The 26,669-nt window shown below is 41.6% G+C and overlaps 1 protein-coding gene across 1 annotated transcript in view; it reads left to right on the plus strand.

The window, feature by feature from the left end:
- Positions 1 to 26,669, plus strand: part of MORC1 (MORC family CW-type zinc finger 1) — a 94,057-nt gene that overhangs the window by 21,155 nt on the left and 46,233 nt on the right. Inside the window, exons 9-15 of the mRNA XM_074947128.1 lie at positions 1,147 to 1,272; positions 12,262 to 12,341; positions 13,671 to 13,744; positions 14,972 to 15,045; positions 20,174 to 20,317; positions 20,945 to 21,099; positions 25,747 to 25,875. Coding sequence (XP_074803229.1) covers positions 1,147 to 1,272; positions 12,262 to 12,341; positions 13,671 to 13,744; positions 14,972 to 15,045; positions 20,174 to 20,317; positions 20,945 to 21,099; positions 25,747 to 25,875 — 782 coding nt within the window. The remainder of the gene's footprint in view (positions 1 to 1,146; positions 1,273 to 12,261; positions 12,342 to 13,670; positions 13,745 to 14,971; positions 15,046 to 20,173; positions 20,318 to 20,944; positions 21,100 to 25,746; positions 25,876 to 26,669) is intronic.

A 26,669-nucleotide genomic window follows, 5' to 3' on the forward strand; every position in this document is an offset into this window, starting at 1 on the left:
CCCCACCTCCTGTCCCGATTTTTGACACTTGCTATCTGGTCAGCCTAAGAGAGCACAAAGTGCAGGGCTGATGAACCAACAGGATCTCTGGCCTGGAATAGAACTTTCTGTAAGTGGGGAAGGATAACCAAAAATATCAGCGGTACTTGTCACTGTTGAGAGGTGGAGGCTGGTCTGTGCAGGGCATGCTTATGGTCTTATAACATCTTCTTTTGGCTGAAATATGGCATTGCCTCAATCACATTAGTACTTTAAACAAATAATATGTTTTGCTCTACTAGAGAAATCACCAGAACAAGTCATCCTTCCCTAGTCCCTGGGTTGCTTCACTAATGATGTCTTCCCCACCCCACACCCACTTTGGGCCTTGCAACTTCCCCTCCCCTTTGGTAAGACAGGGAGCTTGTCTTTTGACTGGCCTCCTCCCAGAGCCTATATACCCTCCCAGAGCCTCCTGGGTATAGAGCTTAAAGATATTGGCTGGAAAGTCTCTTGTTCATTCTATAGTTTAGGGTGGCTGGGGGCCTAGAGAGCCCACTAGGGTGAGAGTGCTCCAGAGTCTTCAGCCAGGAAAGGAAGGAGAGCTAAAGAGGCAATCAGGGTTGGAACGGCAGGGCTACCCAGCAAGGCTCTCTGCTATCCAGCCCAGCTCGTCAGATTGAACTCCAGTCTGACACTTTCATATCTCTTCCTCATCTGTAAAGCACCATAGATGTTTGTGGCATAATACTGTGGGAAAACTAGATTCCCAGGGTTGAGTAAGTTAACTTCTTGCATGGTAATGTCTGAAGCCTGAAGCTGTGCGGCATTAAATCCCACTGTTAGTGAGATTTTCATACTATAGGTCAACGGCATCCCATTATAAAACTAATTTCTAGCCAAATCAAGAACTGTACTGTAATTTATAGTGCCATCAGCTGAAGCCCAGTGCACAAATTGCAGTTCATTTGCAAGGTTCTTACAAACTTACTCTGGAGAAAACCTTCCAAAATCTTTTAATACCTACAGAGAGCACTGCAGAAATCCAGCGCATTTTAGTTTAATGAGTCTGGGGGTGGGCATGTTGTCTTAGGTTATTACACATCTAATTTTTCCATGTAGTAGAGTTCACGCTTTGTGGTCTTGCTTACATATTGGATATTTCAGCCTTCCAGAGCGATGGTCACTCAGAGCCTATACAGCTGTATTGTATTTTGACCCACATATGAGGATATTCATTCAAGCTGAGAAAGTAGAAACTAAGCGCCTGCCTTACTGCTTTTACAGACCCAGGTGAGTAAGTTTCCATTGCTGTTACACTCTTAAATATTTTAATTTTCAAGACAGGGCACTTGAAAGCCTAAGTAGCCTTTTTGTCATGGTGGGAAATTGATTTTGATGGCAATGTGACTTATAATTTAAGCAAAGTTCAAATTGCATTGGCAGGCAGGTCTGCTAAAGTGTAATAATCTGTGACAAATGCTTGGCAGTTACCATGACCCAGGGCAAAGAACATGCTACATAAGATAATCAACTAAAGAGGGATTTTTGTTTTCACTTGGGTGCATCCAAGGTGCTTCTGTTCTTGTACGAAAGATGCAGTATAAGATTATAGGTCACTTATGTGGTTTATTTTTAATGACCTCCTAATCCTGTTAGTTTATAGTTTTGTATGGGGTTGCTCCTAAAGTAAATCTTACTGAGCCCAGGTAGTGCACTGATCATATTCCAATTGTAGTTAGGGACCCAACTCCTTCTGAAGTTAGTGGTGAGAATCTGACTTAAGTGTACAAACCAAAGCGATCAGTTAGTAGCAAAATTTTTAACACCTTTATGGAAGGGGAAAAACGGCTTTCATTGTGGGTATAGCTGTGTGGTTGGTTAGCTGGTGTGTAGTGTGCAACAGAGATACTAATGTAAAAAACTAGATAAGATTTTTTTGTGCCATGTGCGTAGGGTTTCCAAGCACTTTAAATATTAGTATACACAAATCTTGGTGTTCTCTAGTATCCCACGGTGTGATTTCTAAAGTGCACTAATGTGTTGCACATTAATTGGTCCATGGGGACTCTGTTGGTGATCTTTAAAGTAGTACTGTTTGAAACAGTACTGTATTAAAGGCTCATGAGGGAGCCTTTGGTGTGTACCAGCAGGGTCTACGTGGACCAATTAATGTGCAAAATGTTAGTGTGCTTTAGAAATCCTACCCCCTAGAGTGTATTCCTCTACCGAAGCACTTCGTCTTCATCTTGCAACTACCATGGTGGGCTGAGACAAGGAAAACTTATAGCTGAAAGCACAGTCCGATAGTTTCACCGAATTTAAACTAAGAGGCAAATGTGAACAGGAAGACAGATTAGAGGCATATTTTAGAACTTGGAACTAAAATATGTAGGTTAATACTTGGTGCCCAATAGAATTTTTACAAAAGAGCTCAGTGTTGATCTAACTTTGTTCCTATTGAAGTATGAAATTTTCTTAAAAGAGAACAGAGTTTGGCCAACATGGAGTGATTTTTTTTTTAAAAATCCCACTCTACATATTGTTGTCAACCACCCTAGGATAATCAATTTATTTACTAATAAATTGATCACTTCAGTGGGAGTCATCATGTATTCTATTTTGCATCACACAACTGGATTTTATGAAAGTTGCATCTGTTTTCAAACTTGCGTATCACTTTTAGAACATATTGTATATCATGCTATGTAAATACATACATGTAACTTACATATAGCAATCCAAACTCGAGAGCACCACGTATCTCCTGGATAAGTTAAATGGACTTCTGACCACTGATCAAAAGGAAAATGCCAAATCAGTGACTCTAGCTTCTACAATTTATACTTCTCAAACTACAGATCATAAACTCTTGGCTTTTCTCCACTGACCATAGCTGACTTAAAGATTCCTTAATGCCCTAGCTCTTCCTCAGTCGAAGATCACTCTAGCTTTACCCATCTGTTTTATCACCATGTTGGGCCTGCCATAGGGCTTTCCTGGAGCAGCTGACCTTTCTTAACCTTGTTGAGGGACTTGGATTTACGGCAATTGTTCTCGGTTCCAATGCCACTAACTCTTATCCAAATACTGAGAACAGCTCCTTCTAATTGTGAACTTTATTTTGTGCTTAATAGCTTAACAATAGAGGAGAGATGGAGCCTGCACTGCAGAGAGTGCAAGTCTAGGGTAGAAACAGTTCAGTCACACAATACAGTCAAATGAATTGCATCTCCAAATAGCTGGGAATGTGTTTGAAAAAAAAATTAAACTGGGTTAGATACTGTATATGTTGGTGGATCACAGAGTTTCATGGAAGAGCAGCAAATGGAAGGATCTGAATGAGGCCCAATTGAAAGGGGAGAGTGCAATGGGCATCTTGTAAAAGTATTTGGTAAGTTAGAGAAGGATACCAAAGGGGTGTGAAGATGAGTGGCTTGGGATGAATGTAGACCAAAGTATTAATAGGGAATAGTAGGAAACAAGCTGGCATATAACGCAGTGGAATCATTCACTTTCTATCCTAAACAGTTATATAGTGTTGCTGTGTGGTCTTTCATAATTGCCACATTACGTCTGAGAGGTGGCTGCCTGTTAAGTGGCGTGTCAAATAAGCCTTTTGTGCAGTTTATCAGGTTAAACTGGAAAATACTCTGGGTTAAAAGTGAATATAGCATTGTAAAGTCACTAATCCGTGGGCCTGGATGTAACTTGTAGCAGCAGATACCCCAGTGTAGATAAGCAAACTATTGTTCTATAACTTGCCCCCCCCCCTCCGCCCCCCAACATTGGTGCTCAAGGGGGAGAGACTGCTTGTCAGAATCCTGCTGGCGTCTCTCAGCGTGTGCCACTTTCTGCATAACTTCAGTGTTTCTGTTCTTGCAGTAGTGTAACAGCCCTCATTTCAAGCTAAGTGTTAAAACCAATTTTGCAGCACCAAAAATCTCATTCCTTCTGAAAATAACTGCTGTGAATATCCCAATAATTGCAGAAGTGTGCTCTCTAGGTGAAATAGTCACTCTTTCAGTCACTTGCAGTGTCTTCTGTTTTAATGTCCTATGTATTTTGCTCGTTCAATTTGCGTGACCCTCTTTGTCTGATCACTTTTGAATATTGAGCCTGTTAGCCTGGTTCTCGGTTATTTTGAATGAAGTGTTTTGAGACTTTGTTCTATATTAAGTACAAAGTGTCAGTTTCCTTTAACATATTGTATCTGCTTTTGCTCACGTTTCCAGTGAAATGAGAATCCTATCATATTTTAACAATTTGTTCCAAACTGAGAACTTGATGTTAGAATGTAATGAGTTCTTCAGGATTCCTTATTATAAAGCCATCTTTCAACAAGGAGTCCCTCCCCAAAACTACAAAATTAGTCTCTGCCACCAGCTTCCCCTCTCCCTTCCCAAAATCATTTTTGCTTCCTCTGTTTGACTGGTTTTAAGTAGAAGTCAAGGAAAGCTGCTTGGGTAATTCCAGAAAATGCTGGCTCTGTAGTCCATATATTGGTCCTATATCCTTTCTCAATAGCGGAGATGGAGAGGGAGCAAGCATATCACTCACGTTGGACAGCTTGGAGTGGTACAAGTGGAGCCTTAGTCCAGTCTGGAAGCTACGGAGGCCTTGCCTTAGTCCTCGCTAATTCCTTGTTGCTTTATACTTAGTGCTCAACTTAGAGAGAACAAAAATAAAGTGCTACAGAAGTGCTATGGGTGGGAGAGACCAGAATGTAAGTGATCCAGAAGTTTGGGCTCACCCCTCTCCTGAGGTAGACATCACTTCTTTTCAGGCTGCCTCATTGCCAGTCGGCTTTCCCCAAATGTGGACACCCAATGTGTGACTTTCCATTCTGATGAGGTTCCTTGGAAGGAGCTGTTGCTCCACTGTAGCTCAGAACTATGTTCTGAAACCACCTTGTGCTCTCCAGCATGACTCATTTCTTTCTATGGCATTTCATCTATCAACCAACAATCTGGGAGGACAGGCTTTAGATAAGGCCAGCTCTGTGACCTCACAAACTTTTGTGTGGGGAATAGCTGTGGCCACTTTTCATCTTTGTGTTTTCTGTATAAGGGTTTTTGTTTTCTGCCAATGAGAAGTGGCTTCTGTAATTTTCTCACTGTTGGGTGCGTTGTATGGGATCACACCCTATATAGTTCATTTTCTCCTCATGCATTTCTGCCTGGTAACTTCTGCTTCCTGCCAGTCATTATTAAAACCCACCCACACTCCCTGTGTTTTAAATTCCCTGATTCTTAGGGCTTTCATGGAGAGAATTGCTGGTGTTCTACAGTACAGTAATGAATCCTGTAGCTGGTGGGACACATGCATTTTTATGTCATGGGCTGACAGTTTACACATCTGATCCCTTGCTTTCACTTGATCCACAGAACTCTTGAAGGAAAGCCAGGTCAGACAAGGGCACAGGTTCGTCTGACAGTTAATCATTGGCTCATATTTTGTCTCCTTGACTTCTATGAGCTTATGAAAACTTCCACTTCAGTAACCACATTCCCTCCACACCCCCAGCCATGTAACCTCTTGGTTTGCTGATACTCCTGGCTATGCATTTATTTTTTTCTGTACAAGATTGTTTCCATTTACCGCTCAGATATTCCTGCAGTTTTCAGTGAACTTCATATTAACTAACCTTTCTTCTTCAGCCTGTGTCATGAAATCACAGATGATGACATTAAGGGGGTGCAAATTGTCAGTTTGCATCAAGACCTTTGAAACTGCTCCATCAAAACCACAACAGCTAAAATATCATGCTGAATTGAACACTGTGCATTCAAAACTTGGCTTTCAGAGCAACTAACAGTCTCTGTTTGAGGTCATACTGCCAGAAACATATCTGTGTTCATTTATAACTTTGCCATGTGAGCACCCACAGGTTGCTACATTAATATGACAGGTTTCAGAGTAACAGCCGTGTTAGTCTGTATTCGCAAAAAGAAAAGGAGGACGTGTGGCACCTTAGAGACTGACCAATTTATTTGAGCATGAGCTTTCGTGAGCTACAGCTCACTTCATCGGATGCATACTGCGGAAATTGCAGAAGCTTCTGCAATTTCCGCAGTATGCATCCGATGAAGTGAGCTGTAGCTCACGAAAGCTCATGCTCAAATAAATTGGTCAGTCTCTAAGGTGCCACAAGTCCTCCTTTTCTTTTTACATTAATATGGTAAGTTCACCACCACTATTAATACTGGTTTGTACATTTGATAGTCGTTCTGGATGTTCCTGTGTAGGAGAGTGAGAACTGACAAAACCAATTATGTAACAATATTTTCTGTTGCTTGTTCCTCAGTCCACTCAGATTTTCTGCTAATTTTTTTTCATTAGGAAATAAGTTATGGGGACTAGTTATGTCCCTTGTGATTTTTTGCTTCCTCCTTGTTTCAGTAGATGGAGCTATACCATCTGATTCTAATTTTCCCTTGTACAAGAGCTAAGAGGAAGAAGTATAACAGACACAAAGAAGTATAAAGAAGAGCTCTGTGTAGCTCAAAAGCTTGTCTCTCTCACCAACAGAAGTTGGTCCAATAAAAGATATTACCTCGCCCACCTTGGCTCTTTAAATACAATACTTAATAATTTTCTCCCTTGGAACTGGAGGTTTATGGTCCATCCTATATTTTAGCTTACTAACGTCTTAAAGTTAATATTAATGTTAATGCATATATTTATACTGCAAGCTACTGGAAGCTGACTGTGCCTCTGTTAGTTTTATATGTCTTCAGTATGTAATATATCATTATGGTTTCTCATTATCATACCTGTGAAAGGATAGTTAACAGACTTTCTGGCTGGGCTGGCCATGAACCTCTTCAAACAATAGTAAAAGGGCTACGTGTATTATTTTGAGGATGCTTCGCCACAGGTTGTGTACAAATGATGAGAAACATTTTAACATAATATTGTGTTCACTTACTAGTGCAACATTAAGTACCAAGTAACTTACAACATAATTTGTTTTTTTTCCAGTCTGGAAACTTCTCATTGTTTTTTCCAAGGCATTTCCGTAGAAATCTCAAGTCCTTTGGTCAGTCTATTAATTGGAAAAACCAATCGGTTTCTTTCTGTTTCTAACTTCTAAAACCTAGATACTGTGTTATTAGATGACTTCTCTCCCGAACACACTAGAATAGGTACCCTCTTGGTGTATCTCTCTGATACCACACTAAGTACAAGATAAATGTTTGCAAGACTGTTTTATATTATTATTCTTAAATAGTACTTTTCATCCACAGATCTCAGATCTGTTCCAAATCACATGAATACTTAACTTCAAACTTGGTATTAGGAAGAAGTGCTCAAATGAAACAACATTCAGTTTACTAATTTTCATTGTGTAGCTAGATTTTCATTTAAATGCTTATAGTTTAGATTAGATTCTTCAAGATAATTAGGAATTCATGAAATCCACCCTTCAATTATTTTTTGTACTTCAATATAACAACAAATCCATTGGCAGTTACTGGTTTCCATATTCATAGGTAGCTTTACTTCATGTTTTTTAAATAGCATAAATTGACAGACTAGAGAGTGCTGTTACATAAATACACTCTTCTGGTTATTTTCACAGAATCATTAGTTAAAGACAACCACGGGCTTGTCTACACTATGGGCACTCCAGTGGCATGGCTACAGTGGAGTGGCACCATAATGTAGACACTTTCTACAGTAACACAAAGGATTTTTCCATTGCTGTAGCTTGTCCACCTCCCCGAACAACGATAGTTAGGTTGACAGAAGCATTCTTCTATTGACCTAGCTGTGCCTACACTGAGGGAGAGGGGTAGGTCAGCATAGCTACAACGTGGATTGTCACACCTCAAACCCCCCTAGCTATTCAACCTAAATTTTAAGTGTACACGAGGCCTTAGTAATGAGATTAATTCACTTTTCAGATGTTGGCAGCGTTGTTTGAGTGTATCCCAGCATGTTAAATCGTTTTTAATGTCTAAGAACCCTTTTCCATTTCAGTTTTATCTGGAAAAAAATGCTTCCTGTATTAGCAATTAGTAATCTATCCAAATTTCAAACTAATGCGTGCGATCACAATACGGTATTGCTGCATTTTTTAAAAAAAATACAAAACAACTCTAGTTCCATCTCTTATATGCAAAGTTGTCATAATGACATCTCTTTTCACCTTAGTTTCCTCCATTGAGCAGTTTGGCTGCAATAAAAAGGACTGCAAGGCACTAAAATATTAATCTGCATCGTGAACATTTACAAACTTGTTTGTACACTTTTGGTTACAGGCCATTCTTTAATTGAAATTAGAGTCATTACAGTGATTTTCCTGAGGATAGTAAAAACACACATGTAAATAGGTGACAGTATAAAAAGTAATTGACTTTAAATATGCTGTTATAAAAGTTGTCCCCTGACTCTTTAAAATCTGATACTTTATATATACACAGTTGCATGTGGAATACTTTTCACTTGAAGTACAAATTCCTTTTATGGATGATGATAAGCAGATAATGTCAAATCCTGCTGGGTGGTTAGTACAGTTAACTTCAGTGATGCTATGTGCATGAGTAAGGTGAGCAGTAAATTGCTCCAATGGCTTGAAATAGTTGTGTTGGTATGTGTTAAACTATGACATTTTGGAATTCACCCAGGCCAGTAAGGGGTTGGGTCACCATCTGTTTTGTAACCCTAGGTATCTTGTGGTTACGCAGTGTTGGTCCAGAGCTCTCACACCAACAGGCTGGTAGCAGCCCACAAGCCTCGCCCTAGTGCTGGGACCAGTGCCTTTCCCTGGGCTCCCATAGAGAAAGTGTTAAGTTTGCTGCCTCTGAGAGACCATGAAACACTCCAGCCTGTCAGCTTTCTAGAAGCACACACTTTACTGACCTTATACAGCTCTGATTGTTTTTAGTGAAAGCAAAATGAGTTTATTAACAAAAGAACATGGATTAAGTGATACCAAGTAAAAGGGATAAAGGTAGCAAATAAAAGTGAAAGCACACATCTTAAAAACTAAACAATCTAAAAAGACACAGTCTCTATTCCAGATGATTCCTCTCATCCACAGTCTCCATTCCAGATTTTACTGGCCAGGAGCCATCACAGAGATCAAATTGCTTGCTTCCTTAGTCTCTTTCTGTTCCTTTTATCCATGTAGCAGACCGCAGACTCACTGGTGTGTTGCCTCGGGAACTAGCTCAATTCCAGCTCTCGGAGCACTCTCTGCCAGCCTCCATCTCTCCTGCCTCAGGCCCCGTGTCCCTCCTGGACCCCAGTTCCATTTACCCTGGAGTTCTGCCCTGCAGCAGTACCCCCACACTCTGTGTCTCCCCTCCCAGGAGACCGCCCTCACCCTATGCCTACCTTGCCTCAGTGGCTACTGCCAGTCATCATCTAGCCCCCTCTCATGGGGGCAAACTGCAGTCTGTAATGGCCACTCATCATTGGCAAGGGGGATGGACCTGCAGCCTTTCCCAGCAGCCGCAGTACCTCCCCCGGCCTTTAACAAGGCCTCAGTCTGGGGAGTTGTCAGGCTGGAGCTCCCCAGCTCCTCTTGCCCTTCCCTAGCACTGCTCTGCCCAAGGTACCCTGTGCTCCCAGGCAGCTAGGTCCTTCTCTCTCCAAAGCGAGAGAGAGACTGTTTGCCTTCTGGCCCGGCAACTCTTTTATAGGGCCCAGCCTGGCCCTGATTGGCTGCCTCCCAGCCTTTTCTTCTTGTCTCTCAGCCCCAGTCCTCTCCAAGGGCTGGCTTTTAACCCTTTCAGGGCCAGAGCAGGGTGACTGCCCCGCTACAATCCCCAAAGGGATTTTCTTTGTCTTACAAGTCGGGAAGGACTCTGGATTCAGTCTTCACTGTTTCACTGGGATGCAGGAGCCATGTTAATTCTCTGTGTCTAGAGTTCAGGATCAGGACAACCCCTGCTGATGCAGCTTTAAGTCTTTGTTTACTGCTAATATGTAAATTGAAGTAAACCCACATTCCTTTGTCTAGAACAAACCTGTTTATCACCTTTACCGAGGCTTAGCTGTCTGGTCTTAAATATGTTCTAGTAACATCATACAGAGGCAATTCATAACTTAACATATAATGTTAACACACTTATGCATTTTACAATGATATTAATAACTAGTGTGTTATTAGCTTTCATATAATACCTTACACATTACCTTTTGGATAAATACCATGACAACAGAGTGTTGGGTGTGGTGAGTTATTTGGGTCTGATGAGAGACAATGTATCCAAAGCCACTGTGCTTTAAGGGCTCTTAGGGTCAGGGGTGGCAGGTTTGTAGACATTTTGGTGGTGCCCAGAACCCGCCCCCCACACTCCCTCCCAGAGCCTTAGGCAGGTGGGGGGTGGAGTTTGGGTGGTGGGAGGAGCTCTGGGGTGCCGGCCTTGGGCTGGGGCAGGGGATTGGGGGGCAGGGTGCAGGCTCTGGGAGGGAGTTTGGGTGCAGAAGGGCTGAGATGTTGGGCTCTGGGATGGAGTTGGGGTGCAGGAGGGGGGCTCCGTGTTGGGGCAGCGGGTGGGGGAGCAGGTGCAGGCTCTGGGATGGAGTTTGCGTGTGGGCTGGGACAAGGGGTGGGGGGTGCAGGCTTTGGGAGGGAGTTTGTGGGCAGGAGAGAGTGTATGGGAAGGGGTGGGGGGGCAGGCTCTGGGACAGAGTTTGGGGGTGGGAAGGCGTGCGGAGGGAGGGGGTGCAGGGGTGGGGCCTGGGGGTGTGGGGTGGGGCTGGGGATGAGAGGTTAATGATGCAGGAGGGGGCTCAGGGCTGGGGCAGAGGGTTAGGCTGTGGGGGATGAAGGCTCTGGCTGGGGGGGGGATGAGGGGTTTGGGGCATGGGAGGGGCTCAGGGCTAGGGCAGAGGTGTGGGGTGTGAGGGCTCTGACTGGGGGTGCGGGCTCTGGGGTGGGGCAGGGCTGGGGATGAGTTTGGGGTGCAGGCAGGCTTCCCCAGGGCTGGGGCCAGAGAGGAGGACTCCCTTCAGCCCTCTCCCTGCCAGCAGCAGTGAGCTCTTGAGGAGGGCCTCCCCGCCCCCGGCAGCACACTCACCCCGCATCACAGTCACTGCATGTGCTCCTAGGGCCCCTCTCAGGCCCGGGAAGCCCCGTCACCTCCCCTGTGGTGGGGGGCGGGGGAGGGCTGCCATCACGTGTGTGCTTCCTCCCCTGCTGCTGCCCCTCACTGTAGCCTCACTGGGGGTAAGGGATGGGGCTGCCCCTTGCCCAGCGTGGGGCAGGAGAGGTGACTGCAGGTGAGGGGGCCCTGTGCTGGTGGAGGGTCCCACCGGAAAAGGGAAGGGTCCGAGGCAGAAGGGCAGGGTCAGGGTCAGCCTGCCCTGCCACTAGGGGATGGGGGGCACGAGGACCCTGCAGCGGCAGTTGATGCCCAGAGCCAGCAGAGTGGAAGCACCCAGCGTGGAGCTGCAGGGGAGAGGCAGGGATGCTGGGGGGAGCCTGGTGAAGGTGCGCAGGGGCAGCAAATGGGGGCCGGGAGACCCTCTGGGGAGGTGGGGGGGGCAGCTGGTGGGGTCGGGGGAGAGACTGGACCCCAAACATTGGTGGAGCCGGGCCCCAGTGCCCTGAATATTGCTGGAGCCCGGGCACCATGGGGCCCGTATAACTTGCCGCCCCTGCTTAGGGTATGTCTACGTTGCAATTAAAAACCCTCAGCTGGCTCGTGCCAGCTGACTCCGGCTCAAGGAGCTGGAACTGCAGGGCTGTTTACTTGTGGTGCAGACTTCCAGGCTCAGTCTGCAGCCTGACCTGTGAGAAACTTCCACCTCACAGGGTCCCAGACCCCAGGCTCCAGCCTGAGCCCGGAAATCTACACTGCAATTAAACAGCCCCACAGCCCAAGCCCTGTGAGCCCAAGTCAGCTGGCACAGGCCAGCCCCAGATGTCTAACTGCAGTGTAGACACACCCCCTACAGTCACATAAAGACATCATAGATATTCTGGATGCAAACATTGTGAAGTTTTCCCTTTAGTGCCATGAATTTCAAAAGTGCATCAATCAATCTTTGTTTCAAAAATAATATTACGGAGGTGAGATGAAGTTAAAGGTTCTAAATTGCTTCTGGGAGGTAGTCTATCTACAACTTCTTTAGCACTTATTAGCATATACAAAGTGGCAGTTTTGTGGCAGACCTTGTTGGCATTGGCCTCTGAGAAGGTAAATTAGTCCGAAGGTAATGTGCATTATAACATGTACTGCATAACATTTGTTTGCTCCTGTGACTGCTCTGATGTGTGTTGAAAATGCAGTTCATAATGATTTTACCATTCTGTTGTAACAGAATGTACCCGTACATCACATCATCATTTAAAGGCACTGCAATGAAAGAAATAAAGAAGGCAGAAGTGGATGTGAAGATTGGTTTGTAATATCCTGAACTAACCATTTTTAGTACTATAATTTTGCTTTTTATTTCAAAATTGTGGCTTAATTATGCTAGTAGTAAAACTCTTGTGAATAGAAATCAATAACACTTTTGTAGCGCTTCGTATTTTTTATATGCTCACAAATATTAGCTAAACTCCCACAACTGCTCTGTTGTGGTTTAAAATATAAAATACAGAAAAAAGCATAGTCACAAATTTCTTTGCAAGGTAGGATGGGGAGCTTTAATTAAAGAAAGCAAGGAATCTAAAGAAAAGTAGTGATCCTCCTCCTAAATCCAAGGTCATACTGGCATGGTGGGGGGACTCTATCTTGGGAAGCAGTGACTTTGAAAATGATTTTGGGAGTCATAAGGGATAATCAGCTGAATATGAGCTCCCAGTGCAACACTATGGCCAGAAGTGTTAATGAAGTCCTTGAACTCATAAAGAGGGGAATCTCAAGGGGGAGTACAGAGGTTATTTTACCTCTGTGTTTGGCACTGGTGTCACTGCTGTTGGAATACTGTGTCCAGTTCTGATGCCCACAATTCAAGAAGGATGTTGATAAATTGGAGAGGGTTCAGAGTGCAGCCATGAGAATGATTAAAGGATTAGATAATCTACATTATAGTGATAAACTCAAGGAGCTCCATCTATTTTAGCATAACAAAGAGAAGGTTAAAAAGTGAATGGATTACAGTCTATAAGTACCTAAAAGGGGAGCAAATATTTAATAATGGGCTCTTCTGTCTAGCAGGGAAAGATATAATACAAGCTGACAGCTGGAAATTGAAACTGGACAAATTCAGATTGGAAATAAGGCATACATTTTGATCAGTGAGTGTAATTAATTAACCATCGGAACAGTTTACCAAAGGTCATGGTGAATTCTCCATCGCTGAGAATTTTTAAATCAAGACTGGATGATTTTTCTAGAAGATATGCTTTAGAAATTATTTTGGTGAGGTTCTCTGGTCTGTGTTCTTCAGGAGGTCAGTCTAGATGATCAGACTGGTCCCTTCTGGCCTTGGAATCTATGAATTGTCTGTAAATCTAAATTAGTGAGTAAGTATGTTAGTACCTCAGGACGTGCTCACGTGGTGCAGTCTCCGTCATTCACTAAGTGCCCTTTATTCCCAGAGATTTCAGTAAGACAGAGGATGCTCAGCACTTCACAAATGCATAATCTGAGATTTAAAACATTTAACAGTACCAAGTTGTCATGGTGTTTACCCAGTAAACGTTTTCTTTTCCTGTAGAGCCAGTATTTTATGTCTCTAAGCTATACTTTAAGTAATTGCTTTGTTTTGCTTATGTTTTCTAGCTGAACAAGCTGTAGAAGAAGCTAAGTGCCAGTTAAAGCATTTAGAAGGATCTCTTCTGCATGAAGTCAGTAAGGTACTATAGCAATGATAGTATTTCTTATGCATATTCAGAAATATTGCTTGTTATCGCTCCGCAGTAGCCCATGTTTACTGGCCACAGGTGTCAGTGTGGAAAATGAACAGTAGTAGCTTTTTTGGAAAGGTACCTAATTTCTTCGGAATGTAATTTTTCAAAAAGATAGGCTAGAAACAGCTGTAATGAAAGGTTTTTGAAATTTAGCTTACAAGTAATATTAAACACTAGGGAGGATAACCAGAACTACTTTTCTGTCAATTACGTATGTCCTATTATTGAGGAGTTTTACAATGATAAAGTGCCTAGTTGCACTGGTCTTGGATTCAGTTACGTTTCCACGTAAATATTTTAAGAAACTTCCGCCTATCGGTTGCTTTTAAATGTGATAATTATAATGCTTATGTATGGAGATATTGTATTCATAGAACTAATTCTATGTAATAATATTGCTCTCCCCCCCCACCCCCCACCTTCATTGGTCCTCCAGCCTTCTGTCCCCATGCATGCATGTAGACTTGAATTTTCCATGATTTGCCTGTGAAATGCTGAAGACAAGGCTTGCTGTCAGCAGAAGGGCATATGTCACTTGCAAAACATGTGAAATTGTGGGAGATGGAAGGAGGAGCAAGTGTGGTGATTAATTCTCAAAATCTATTTTAAGGGTCCATCACCTACAGCGTAACTTCATCTCTCCATTCCAAAATATTGTAATGATTGTTTCTTTCTCTTATAGAATGTCACTGAAATTGGTGTTTGTTCTTTTTTGACTGGCCAGAATCACCGATAGTTTTTCTCTTGTGTGTTACCCTGCCGTTGTAGATAATTGACTGCTCTAACTTACACTCCATGCCACTGGTGTTTGGGTGCAAAGTGAAACAGACCAGAAACATTGAAGTTTCGTTCTTTGGCCTCAGATGTATATAAATGGAGGAATAGAGTTAATTAAAACCTACTGCCTTCTGCTCCACTCCTTGGGGTATTGTGCTCTGAGCAGCAGAGTGAATATTTAACACTGATTCTAATATATCCTGATTTAATCTCCAGTACACTAACTGTGTCTGGAAGCATCAGTGTTGTTAGCAGACTGTAGTGACAAGCTTTGAAGTAGGGTGGGCTCTAGAATATTCACTTTCTCAGAATGGGAAGCAGCTTGGAAAAAAACCATAGGGTATTAATCGATGCTAAAATAACTTGTTTTACTGCTCTTTCCCCTAAATGGAAAAGTCTGCTCAGCTTGCATTACAGGATGCTCTAGAAAATGCAAAAAGAGAGCGTGAGAAGCTGCAGGAGAAACAAAGGCAAGATGTGAGACTATTTAACCAGTGTTTCAGAAAAAGTGGTTGTGTACTGTATGTTGTAAATGGTGATTTGATCCAGAGTCTGATACTTAAATAGTGCTTTCTCAAGTTGCAACTGTTCATCATTTCAAGGTGCTTTTCAACTACTTGGGATGCTCCAATCCTTTCCCCTTTTCTGGAAATTTTTTTAATCCTTGTAATTTTTTGGTTAAAATCTTTTAGAATGAAATTCCTTTTATCTATTTAGACACTTGGGTTATGTTTCCTCCCATAAATCAGATGAAACAAATATTGTTTAATATTTATAATATGGCTACAAAAATTTGGAAGAAGCTCAAATGTTGGCTCTCTCACGTTGAGTCGTTGGAGAATAGGAATAGGAGCATGCTAGAGACCTATGGCCATTGATCCTGCATAAAAACAAGTATTTTTAGGAGTCTGCTTCTGTCAAACCCTGACAGTATTTTACGGTGTGCTTGAGCCTATAACACCTATCTGTTGCCTAGATTAGAGTCAACTGCTTCCTTTTCTAGTTAATATCCACAAACAGCAGTTCAGATCAAATATCCGCTCTTCAGGGAAAAAGTGAGATTTGTAGTCCCTCGGTGTGGGTCCTTTTGGGCAGCCAGAGGGAAGCCCAGAGGCTGGATTTTATTTTGTTTACCAGATCCTCTTCACCATGGGTCCAAAGGGTGCCCAGAATTTTTCCATGAGGAAATGATTATTTTGTATCCTACAGGTTGACATTTTCAGTCTCCTCCTCAACAAGGCTACAGCATAGAATCTTCTTTAGAGCATGCAGTAGCTCTTGTCTCTATTTTTATGACTTGCAGATTGCAATTGAACAGAATGTAGGACACCTCCTCCACATACAGGCAAATTTGTCAGACCAGGAGTACAACAGAAGGAAACAGAGATTTACTTCAGTGTCCAAAGAAGCTGGAGATTATAGGCCTATATTACCCAGGTTGAACGATATAAAGTAATGTCCATCTTCAGGCTGATATCCATAAGGTTAGACATTCAGGCAGTCAACTGAAAGCATTCTCCTCTTTACCGGATCTGAGAAACACATACTTGCACTTAACTGGGGTTTTGTTTGGTCTTGGAGCCACTTACATAAGCATGTTGCTGCATTATAACGCTACTTAACACAATGGATTGATATTAGGTGAAGTGGATATCTCACCCATTTCCCCATATCCTGACTGCTAGAAAGGAGGAAGTTTTCCTTCTTCATTGTCTTCCCTCCTGGCTTTTGGGAAATTATGTGCCCTCTTTATTCTTACCCAGCTACTATCAAAGATGCAGATCTTCCCCTTTTTACTCCTGCTTGAAGAGTATGATGTGATTACACCTACCTGTCTTTTGTTTTTTCCTTATTAGACTCTGTGCTTATTACCTAGCACGGGCAGAACAAATGGAGTGCTAATCAGATGCCCAGATTTTGCAAGAGCAACTTGTGGGCTGAGACTAATTAATATGAGATGGTAAAATCTTCTTGGGTGTGGCAATCCATACCAACTATCTAATGACCCATGGATATGTCCATATATAATCTATAAAGTGGTGAAATTGGGTTCAAACCTTGCTCAGAAGAGTAATCTCTGGCAGATGGATTGTCTGGTGTGTAGGGACAATAGCAAACAGTGGGTAGATTCCTATTTCACTGGTTTTTCATTCCTTTGCTCCCCACAAAACCCTTCAAGGTATAACTAGACAGTTTCACTCTGTGCACTCTGTCAACAGAAACTTTTAATGGAGTTTCAGGGGAGAGCAGCTATTGCAAAGAACACACTACTTCAGTCAATGCAGCAGAAAATGTCTTTGGTTACTTTTTTCAGAGTAACAGCCGTGTTAGTCTGTATTCGTAAAAAGAAAAGGAGTACTTGTGGCACCTTAGAGACTAACCAGTTTATTTGAGCATGAGCTTTCGTGAGCTACAGCTCACTTCATCGGATGCATAGCATATCGTGGAAACTGCAGAAGACATTATATACACATAGAGACCATGAAACAAAACTTCCTCCCACCCCACTCTCCTGCTGGTAACAGCTTATCTAAAGTGATCATCAAGTAGGGCCATTTCCAGCACAAATCCAGGTTTTCTCACCCTTCCCCCCCCCCCCCACACACACACATACAAACTCACTCTCCTGCTGGTAATAGCCCATCCCTCTTTGAAACCTCTCTTTATAATGCGCATGATAATCAAGGTGGGTCATTTCCAGCACTAATCCAGGTTTTCTCACCCCCCCCCACACACACACACCCCCCTCCAAAAACCACACACACAAACTCACTCTCCTGCTGGCAATAGCTCATCTTACAATGTGCACAGCAATAATCCAAGTTTAACCAGAACGTCTTGGGGGGGGGGGGGTTTGTAGGAAAAAAACAAGGGGAGATAGGCTACCTTGCATAATGACTTAGCCACTCCCAGTCTCTATTCAAGCCCAAATTAATAGTATCCAATTTGCAAATGAATTCCAATTCAGCAGTTTCTCGCTGGAGTCTGGATTTGAAGTTTTTTTGCTTTAAGATAGCGACCCTCATGTCTGTGATTGCGTGACCAGAGAGATTGAAGTGTTCTCCGACTGGTTTATGAATGTTATAATTCTTGACATCTGATTTGTGTCCATTTATTCTTTTACGTAGAGACTGTCCAGTTTGACCAATGTACATGGCAGAGGGGCATTGCTGGCACATGATGGCATATATCACATTGGAGGATGTGCAGGTGAACGAGCCTCTGATAGTGTGGCTGATGTTGTTAGGCCCTGTGATGGTGTCCCCTGAATAGATATGTGGGCACAGTTGGCAACGGGCTTTGTTGCAAGGATAGGTTCCTGGGTTAGTGGTTCTGTTGTGTGGTATGTGGTTGTTGGTGAGTATTCGCTTCAGGTTAGGGGGCTGTCTGTAGGCAAGGACTGGCCTTTCTCCCAAGATTTGTGAGAGTGTTGGGTCATCCTTCAGGATAGGTTGTAGATCCTTAATAATGCGTTGGAGGGGTTTTAGTTGGGGGCTGAAGGTGACGGCTAGTGGCGTTCTGTTATTTTCTTTGTTAGGCCTGTCCTGTAGTAGGTGACTTCTGGGAACTCTTCTGGCTCTATCAATCTGTTTCTTCACTTCCGCAGGTGGGTATTGTAGTTGTAAGAATGCTTAATAGAGATCTTGTAGGTGTTTGTCTCTGCCATGTACATTGGTCAAACTGGACAGTCTCTACGTAAAAGAATAAATGGACACAAATCAGATGTTAAGAATTATAACATTCATAAACCAGTCAGAGAACACTTCAATCTCTCTGGTCACGCAATCACAGACATGAGGGTCGCTATCTTAAAGCAAAAAAACTTCAAATCCAGACTCCAGCGAGAAACTGCTGAATTGGAATTCATTTGCAAATTGGATACTATTAATTTGGGCTTGAATAGAGACTGGGAGTGGCTAAGTCATTATGCAAGGTAGCCCATCTCCCCTTGTTTTTTTCCTACAAACCCCCCCCAGGACGTTCTGGTTAAACTTGGATTATTGCTGTGCACATTGTAAGATGAGCTATTGCCAGCAGGAGAGTGAGTTTGTGTGTGTGGTTTTTGGAGGGGTGTGTGTGGGGGGGTGGGGGGGTGAGAAAACCTGGATTAGTGCTGGAAATGACCCACCTTGATTATCATGCGCATTATAAAGAGAGGTTTCAAAGAGGGATGGGCTATTTTTCTTTTTGGTTACTTTGCTTTTTTCGGGCAGGACAAGTAATTCTATCACATTTGCCTCTTTGCTTCATGGCTTTAAACCTCAGTTTGGTAATACCGCCTCTGAACACTGAATCACAATGATGTGATGCCCAGGGTTATTTTAAGACTTCCTGGGAATGACCCAAGAATTTTGGAATGGATAGCAGCTCTGAAACAAAACGTTTATAGGTTCATAGGTTCCAAGGCTACAAAGGGCCATTGTGATCATCCAGTCTGACCTCTTCTATGACAGGCCATAGAACTTCTGCAAAATCATTTCCGTTTGAACTAGCGCATGTCTTTCAGAAAAAACATCCAATCTTTAGCTATTGGGGAGTCCTGTGTAGAGCTGCCTCTTTAGATAATAGTGAACACATTCTTGCTTCTGTGATGCCTCACTTCAAGGAAGGCCACGACTGTCATTTACCGAAAGTAAAATCCTCACTTCCTGGAATCTGAAGGTCACCTGTAGTACATGGCCTTTGTGTAGTCCTTTAACTGGATAATGTTACATTTTCTAATGTTACTGGCAGATGCAGCATACAAGTAGTGATTACATGGTGGTGCTTACCTTGGAGTTCTCATACCAATTTTAATACTTTCCATTCCTCAGGCCTACCCCCGCAGAATGTGGTTTATGTTAGTTGAAGCTCCTTGTTCATGATTAGTTTCTTTGACTGTGGTAGCTCCTTGCAGAAAGTTCTACAAAGCCAAAGGGCACTTTAACCCTCCATTCTCCAGTAATTGAATGGGAGGAAACATGAAGTGTATGGAATGATACAAGTCAACTCTGAGAACAAAACTGGCTAATCTTCTGTTGCTTACTAATGGATGATGGTTACAGTATGCCTAGTTTTAAAAAAAAAATCCATAAACCAGAAACTTTTTTAAATGAAAACAAGTGCCAATTTAATAAGGCATTTTTCCCTCTACAAATGCAATGAAAGAATGTCTTTAGCTGTTCTCATGGTGATAAACATGAACATCTTCATAGCAATGGCTTTCAGTCTTAATCTGGAGGCTAACAGCTAACGCTGTCTTCATTAATGTCAAGCTGCCAAAGTGCTACTTGGTTTGTGTTTGATTTTAAGCAGGAATTTTCAAAAATGGGTGAATGTGATCTGCCTCTCATCCATTTCCAGTATACAGACGTCTGTCCCATCAGTTTGAAAACCCAAGAAGCATGTTAGCCTTTCAAAGTTTGGATGTTTTTGTGGTTGATATTACATTTTTATCATTTATATTTCTGGCTAAAGTGAACTGTCCAATCTCTGTATCTCCTAAACCAGATTAACGGTGGCTATTAAACTGGTAACAGTAAGTAAAATTAAATTAAATTAAAAACTTTAAAAGGAAATTTATAAAAGAAAACTGCTTGTTGATTTTACACTGCTCAGAGAATTGAGGAGGCCAAAGAAGCTCTATTTAATGTTTGGAATAAACATCGAGAACAGAAGTCATGATGGAATGTTCATCTATAACAACAGTCGCTTGGTCAGAATGTATGAGAAAGTGGGACCACATCTTAAACAGGGGTCTCGGTAAGCTTTCTTTATTGTTTGTTTTTTGTTGATCAGGTTTAAAACTTTGTTTTAAAATGCAGGTATTTTGAATACTAGCAGGAGTCTAAAATCCATGATCCCACCTGAAAGAGGTTATTTCCTTTTCAAGCATATGCACAACATGGATTATTTATATATTTCTGAGAGTTATGTACCTGCGTTAAGGGAAGAATAAAGTAAAGAATAATGTAAAGAATAGAGCAGTTCTCAAAGTAATTTTTAGAGTAACTCACTATTGTTGAATTTCTTATTGCAACTTGGGAGTTCTTGAGTTCTCAGTTTCTCTGAGCTTTTACCCGCATGTAAGTATTTCTCTTCAAATCCTGGTGTCTGTTCCTTTCCCCGTCCTGCCACTTCTGACATGGTCTCACATTTTAGAATGTAATGTTTTTGAGGTTTATTTCCTGTACTCCATTTGAAATGAAGTAACTTAAATATAATTCTGCAAGACTTTGATCAGACAGGATACTAGTCTGTTTTCTATTAGAAAAATATTCCTTAATTTGAAATACCTGTTTCTAAAGTGAGTCAAGGGCAGCGCAAACTAAACAGATGAACTTGTTCTTTGAACTTGGATCAAAATGCTTTGAAGTGATGTTATTTCAGTTTCAGCGGTGGTGCAGTTGGAATGGTGGATATGCCCTTAGAAGCCCTGGAGCCAACACACAATAAGCAGGCCTTTGTCAATGTTAAAGAATATAACCACTTGCTGACATCCATGGAGCATTATCTGATCCAGTACTGGAAGGACATTGGAATAAGTAAATCTTTATTGTTTAGCCTGGCTTGTTTTATATAGCTATTAAAAAAAATCTGTGTCAAACTGTTAATTCATCAAATACATCAGATAAATTGGAAGTTGGATCCGATTGTAGCTTTTAAGAACAGTCACCTGAGGGAGTCAGTGTGTACCAGACACTGTACCAGTTGCAATTCCTAGAGGCATGCTGTGCGCAGAAAATAGAGGCAAAGAGATTACTCACTATTCAACTGTTGCTGCCTCTGGGAGCACACACAGGAGCAGAGGTTGCACGTAAAGTACTTAGATATGGAGTTGAGATGAAGGTGCTATAACCATGCATGCTACCTTTTCAAATGCTAATCCTGAGATCTGGTGGCGAGCCTATGTTGGTCAACCAGTTGAGTTCAATTTGTGTAGAGCCAGGATGGCAAAGTGTGGACCCAAATGGGTGTCCAGCTGTAAGAGTCAAAAGGACAGCTGGAGGAATCCTAAAATGCAACCTGAATTTGCTCTTTCCCAGTAGCCACAGGATGAAGACAAAGGAAACCAGGTGCAAATTTTATTAGTAGTGAAATCAGGCATGCATTTTGGTTCATCTAGTAAGGAATTGGAAGTACAACCAAATGTTACATCTATTCATTTTTTAGATAAATTGATTCTACATGTATTTACAAATTCGATGTGACCCTTGCTGTGTCCCAGTTCAAGCAATGTTGTTTTAACGAATGCTGTAATCTGCTTTTTGTATAATTATTCATTAATTTCAGTGTGCACTAGAAAACTTCTGTAGTGTGAAAAATGCACAGAGCTCCTGCATCACATCTTGGTTTTGAAAATAAACAGATAATTTTGGGTAGCTTTCTTGTCTTATAAATAAAGGATGCAATATCACTGTTTGTTTAATTCAGATCCATAGTAGTACTTGGAATAATCGTGCTCTAGTTTGAATGAAATTATGGTCTTTTAAAAAAAATCTAAGCGTGATTTCGTCCCTTCACAAATAATGTGCATTTCTGTCTAATGCAGAAAAGTTTAGTAGCTCAAGATGTCCAGTTTCACCTGGCTACACTTATTTCCAAGCCCAGTTCCCCACCCCCCACTGTCCCCATATGCAAAATTTAGGCTGTCACTGTGGGGTTTGTGCTTTTTTGTTTCTTTGTTGTAATATAAAAATTTAAAACAGAACAGTTGATGTGGACATGTTCTGTAAAATACTTCCTCCTGAAGTATTCAAGTACTTTTTGGCCAGTGTCCGTATCTATAAAAGCCCCTGCCTGTTGCAAGTATGTCAGTTAACCAATAGATGTGTACCAGTAGCATTGGGTCCCCAAATATCTGGTTCCTTTGGGACAAGTGTAGCCTCAGTGCAGCCTTGGACAAGTGTCCTTCCTTTATACATGATCGATCTGCCAGTATTGCTCTGTATGAAAGAAAGCACAAGAAACACTTAAATCTACACAGGCAGTTAATAGAGGGTCTTTTCTCTCTTCATAGAAAAAAAGTGATGGAGTGCTTTTAAACTCCGATGTATGAGCAACTGCTCCTGAAACCTTAAAAGGGATATTTATGTAGTTCCTTACTTACTTTTGAAGATGGCTAGTGAGAAGGAGAAGTTAGTTGAAGTGAACAATTATATGCTTGCATGGATGGGAGCAGGGTTTCCTGTAGTGCTGCATATCCTTATGCACCATAAGCTATATTGATGCTCTGCTTCCAATTGGCTTTAATGTAAGAGAAGTTGTTTAGAAGTTAGTAAACTATCCATTTTAACTTTAGAGCAACTTTGGCTTTTCAGAGCTTGGCTCCAAATGCGTCTCTCTGACGTACTCAACCAATCCACCTCAGGATGTCTGTGCATAGAGTCCTTTCTTTGAGTGCAGGTCTGAAAATCAGCCATCCGATTGGTCAGGGTCACTATTATTTAATATTGGTGGATAGCACAGGGGTGCATGGCACTTGATGGAGAATACAGGCATATAAAAAGACATGTTATGGCAGCAGGATAAATGACATGGAGCAGAGAAGGAGAAAAATCTTACAGAGAACAAGATAGAGGTGGCTTGTTTTGCAAACCACTAATGTGTTTTGGGGTTTTTTTAGTAAGCTGATATTAGAAAGTTAGCACTGGGTCACATTTGGTGAATGCATATGGAGAGGATGGAAGTGATGGAATAATTTTTGTTTCTATCAGTTGGGCTCTGTCAAATATAAGATAAAGCAGAGTCCCAGCCTCTGAAGGTATTTGAAGGAGGAGAGAGAGAGTGCAAAGCTCTCAGTACCAGATGTCTGAAGCTGCCCATGGAGATGTTTGAGGGAAAAGGAAACTAAGGGAGGCATGAATTGAAGTAGAATTGGAAGATCAGAAGGCCCAAGTGGGGCCTTACTTATAGCAGACTGACTTAAGGCAGAGGGGTGCAATCCGTGACCTTTCCTTCATACTTTCTCCCACAACTTTCGCCGGCACTCAGCTGCACATGTTTTTATTGACTTTAACCATTCTTCCCGCTCCAAGCACTCTGCCTATGGAACCCAAGTGAAGTTGTGGCTTTGTCAACTTCCTAGAGCTAGAAATGTTTTGAAAGAAATACCAAGTAATTATTGCCCTGCTCTTGGATGCTGCGTTTACCATGAGAGACTGAAACTGATTAACTCTGTTGACTGTATTTATGTGCTTAAATGAGCAGGTGGCTTTGATCCAATATTTTTTGCTGTTTATAAGATAAATTCTTAAAGTTTAATCCTTTAGAGCCTAATTTTCAATTACACTCTTAGTTTTATTGAAATAAATGTGGGAATAAGGGGCACAACATATGAACCTCAATGTAATAAGCAAGGTCCACAAAGAGTAATGTATCTGACAGAATAAGTTTACCAAAATAACTGATCAAAATAAAAAAATTACAGCAATTCACACAGCTTTTCTGCCAGGTGTTTATGAGCAAAATAATTGTTCTTGCCAGTGAGTCTGTACGTAGAGTCATAGAGTTTAGGCCAGGACTACAAGATCATCTAGTCTGATCTCCTGTGTGATATTCCTAGATAATCCTGTCAAGTGACCCCCACCCACATGCTGCAGAGGAAGGCAAAACCCTCCCATGGTTACTGCAAATCTGACCTGGGAGGAAATTCCTTCCCCCTCATATGGCGATCAGTTAGACCCTGAGCATGTGAGCAAGAACCAATTAGCCAAGTACCTGAAAGAGCCCTCTCAGAGCCTTGGCTCTCCCAATCCAATGGCCCATCTCCAGCCATGCCCATCCCTGACACCTCAGAGGAAGGAGATAAAAAAACAAAAGAGAATACACTGCAGGGGGTACATCCCTTCCTGACTGCTGCCAGTGGCTGGCTGAAGCCCTGGAGTTTAAGCTTTTAGGAATATAAGACATAAAGCAGAAGTGAGCCCCACAGCTGCTGAACCCTGCCCTGCCCCCTACTATCACATCATGCTTGCATTAGTTCCCTCTTTTGATGATTATGATGGTGTGCCCCTAGTATATACTGTTGCCTTTCTGGGCTTGTGGTCTAGGTCTTGGATGAGAAAACAGTGATTGAACACTTCTGGATTCTGTTTCTAGTCTGCTACTGACTTCATGTGACCTGAAGTAAGTCACTGAAACTTTGGGACAAAATTTTCCTTAAACTAATTTGCCTTAAATTAAGCTCCTAAATCTGTCTTTAGGCCTTCAAAGTAGAATTTACAGAAGTACCTAAGTGACTTATAAGTATAAATACCATTAACTTTAAATGGTGACACTGCCTGAAAGTCATTTAAGCACTCTCTTCAATTGTACATGGAAGGCTTAAATACAAATTTAGGAGTCTAATAGTTTAGGCACCCATGTTTTAAAAAAACTTTGGCCTCTGTGCCTTCATTGTCCTGTCTAAGTTGAGGATCGGAATATGTTCTGCCTCGGAGGTCTTGCAATAGTTTAACGAAAATATATTAGAAAATACTTCCCATGTGACTGGGAGCTTTTAGTGAAAGGGGAGTATTTCACAAATATATGTTAATGTTGATTCTTTTTTGTCTTCAGGGGTTTTTTTTCTTTTTTTCTTTTTTTTTCCAGCTTAAAAATGTGTGAGGACAGAGCTTCCTTTGTGGAGCAGATCACTGTTAAAAAGTTGAAGATTGAAAAGTACTGCTTATCACTGCAATGCATTGGATAACTACAAACATACCTAGTCTTTTTCTCAAATGTTTGTGAATTGGAATTTCACAGTAGTCTTTAGCTTATAATGGATTTGAGCTGATAGAATGGCATTTAAAGGTGACCCAGCGGTCTCTCTGTATTACTACCTCATTCTGTATAGGAACTGTAATATTTACATAGTGGCATGTATCTTCAAAGTACTTCACAAACATGGACTAATCGTCCCTACCCCTCATATAATGTAAGTAAATATTTGACTGATAGGGACACAGAAGGGGATGTGGCTTATTCCAAGGCCATGGGAGTGTCCACTTCCAAACCCACATGAACGCTTAGGATCCCATCTCTCAGTCCTGTTTCCAGGCCACATCTTGTACTACCTTCATGCCTGCTTGCAACTTCTCTTAAAAGCTACTGGTCCCCCAGTATTAGCAAAGCACATTCTTTAACTAATTCTGTAGTTTACATTTAAACTCATTCTTCTGCCACTGAAAATTATATAAAAACTTCTTTAGGTCAGAAAGGAGTAACTTCATTCTGGAATGAGTTTGGATATCTAAGTGACAAATGGTTGGAGAAACCCTCAGATGCGATTCAGTATAAGAGAAGACGTGCAGTGGAAATTCCTGCCCTGGTTCAGTGTGGTAAGTTTTTATATAATTGAATACATAAAAGGAGAAATAAGGAGAGGATTTAATAGGATAATAAAAAGGCCTTTAAATTGAAACACCTTAATCCCAGCTTTTCCTGGCATTTGACACTATACTGCTATGCTTTCATGTGCTTCTTTCTTCAGAAGATCCTCTTATAGCCCCTGTTTTTCATTTTCCATCTCTCCCTTAACAAAATTCATTCACATCTTTTTTTTATAACTGTGCATGTTCCACTTTCTGTATGTTTCATCGCATCCTATTTAAAGGCTGCCAGCAAACTACTGAATGGTTTGATATGCTGCAGAGTGAAAAGATTATTGGTAAAGGACTGCAGAAGTGGAGCACAGCTTTGGCTTTTAATTGATTAGTTAACCATTGTTTAAAATTAATTTGCCAAACTCCTTTTACAGATTGTCCTTACATAACATGTTTTTGTGTGAAGCTGTTTCAGTGTTTCCCAGCAATGCACCTGTCTCCAATGCAAGGTTGGGTTCTTTATTGCTCTGCATCAGGACAAGATCAAACCTCAACCTTGGCAGTTTTAATTTGATTTGAGGTTTTTTCAGTTTGTTAATTTGTTCCTTGCTTTTTACCAACATTATCTTTGTAGAGAGACCTTGCTTTTTTTAACTTTTGAATTATATTCTGAGCTTCCCACTTCCTATGGCAAAATTTGAGTTTACAGATGGCTTTCTATGCCTCCTAGTATGAAATTGATCTCACATTTCAATTGATCACAGTATAATTAAATATTACAGTGCTTTGTTATCCTACTAAGTAGCTTT

This window comes from Natator depressus, chromosome 1, assembly GCF_965152275.1.
Source record: "Natator depressus isolate rNatDep1 chromosome 1, rNatDep2.hap1, whole genome shotgun sequence".
Taxonomy (NCBI): domain Eukaryota; kingdom Metazoa; phylum Chordata; order Testudines; family Cheloniidae; genus Natator; species Natator depressus.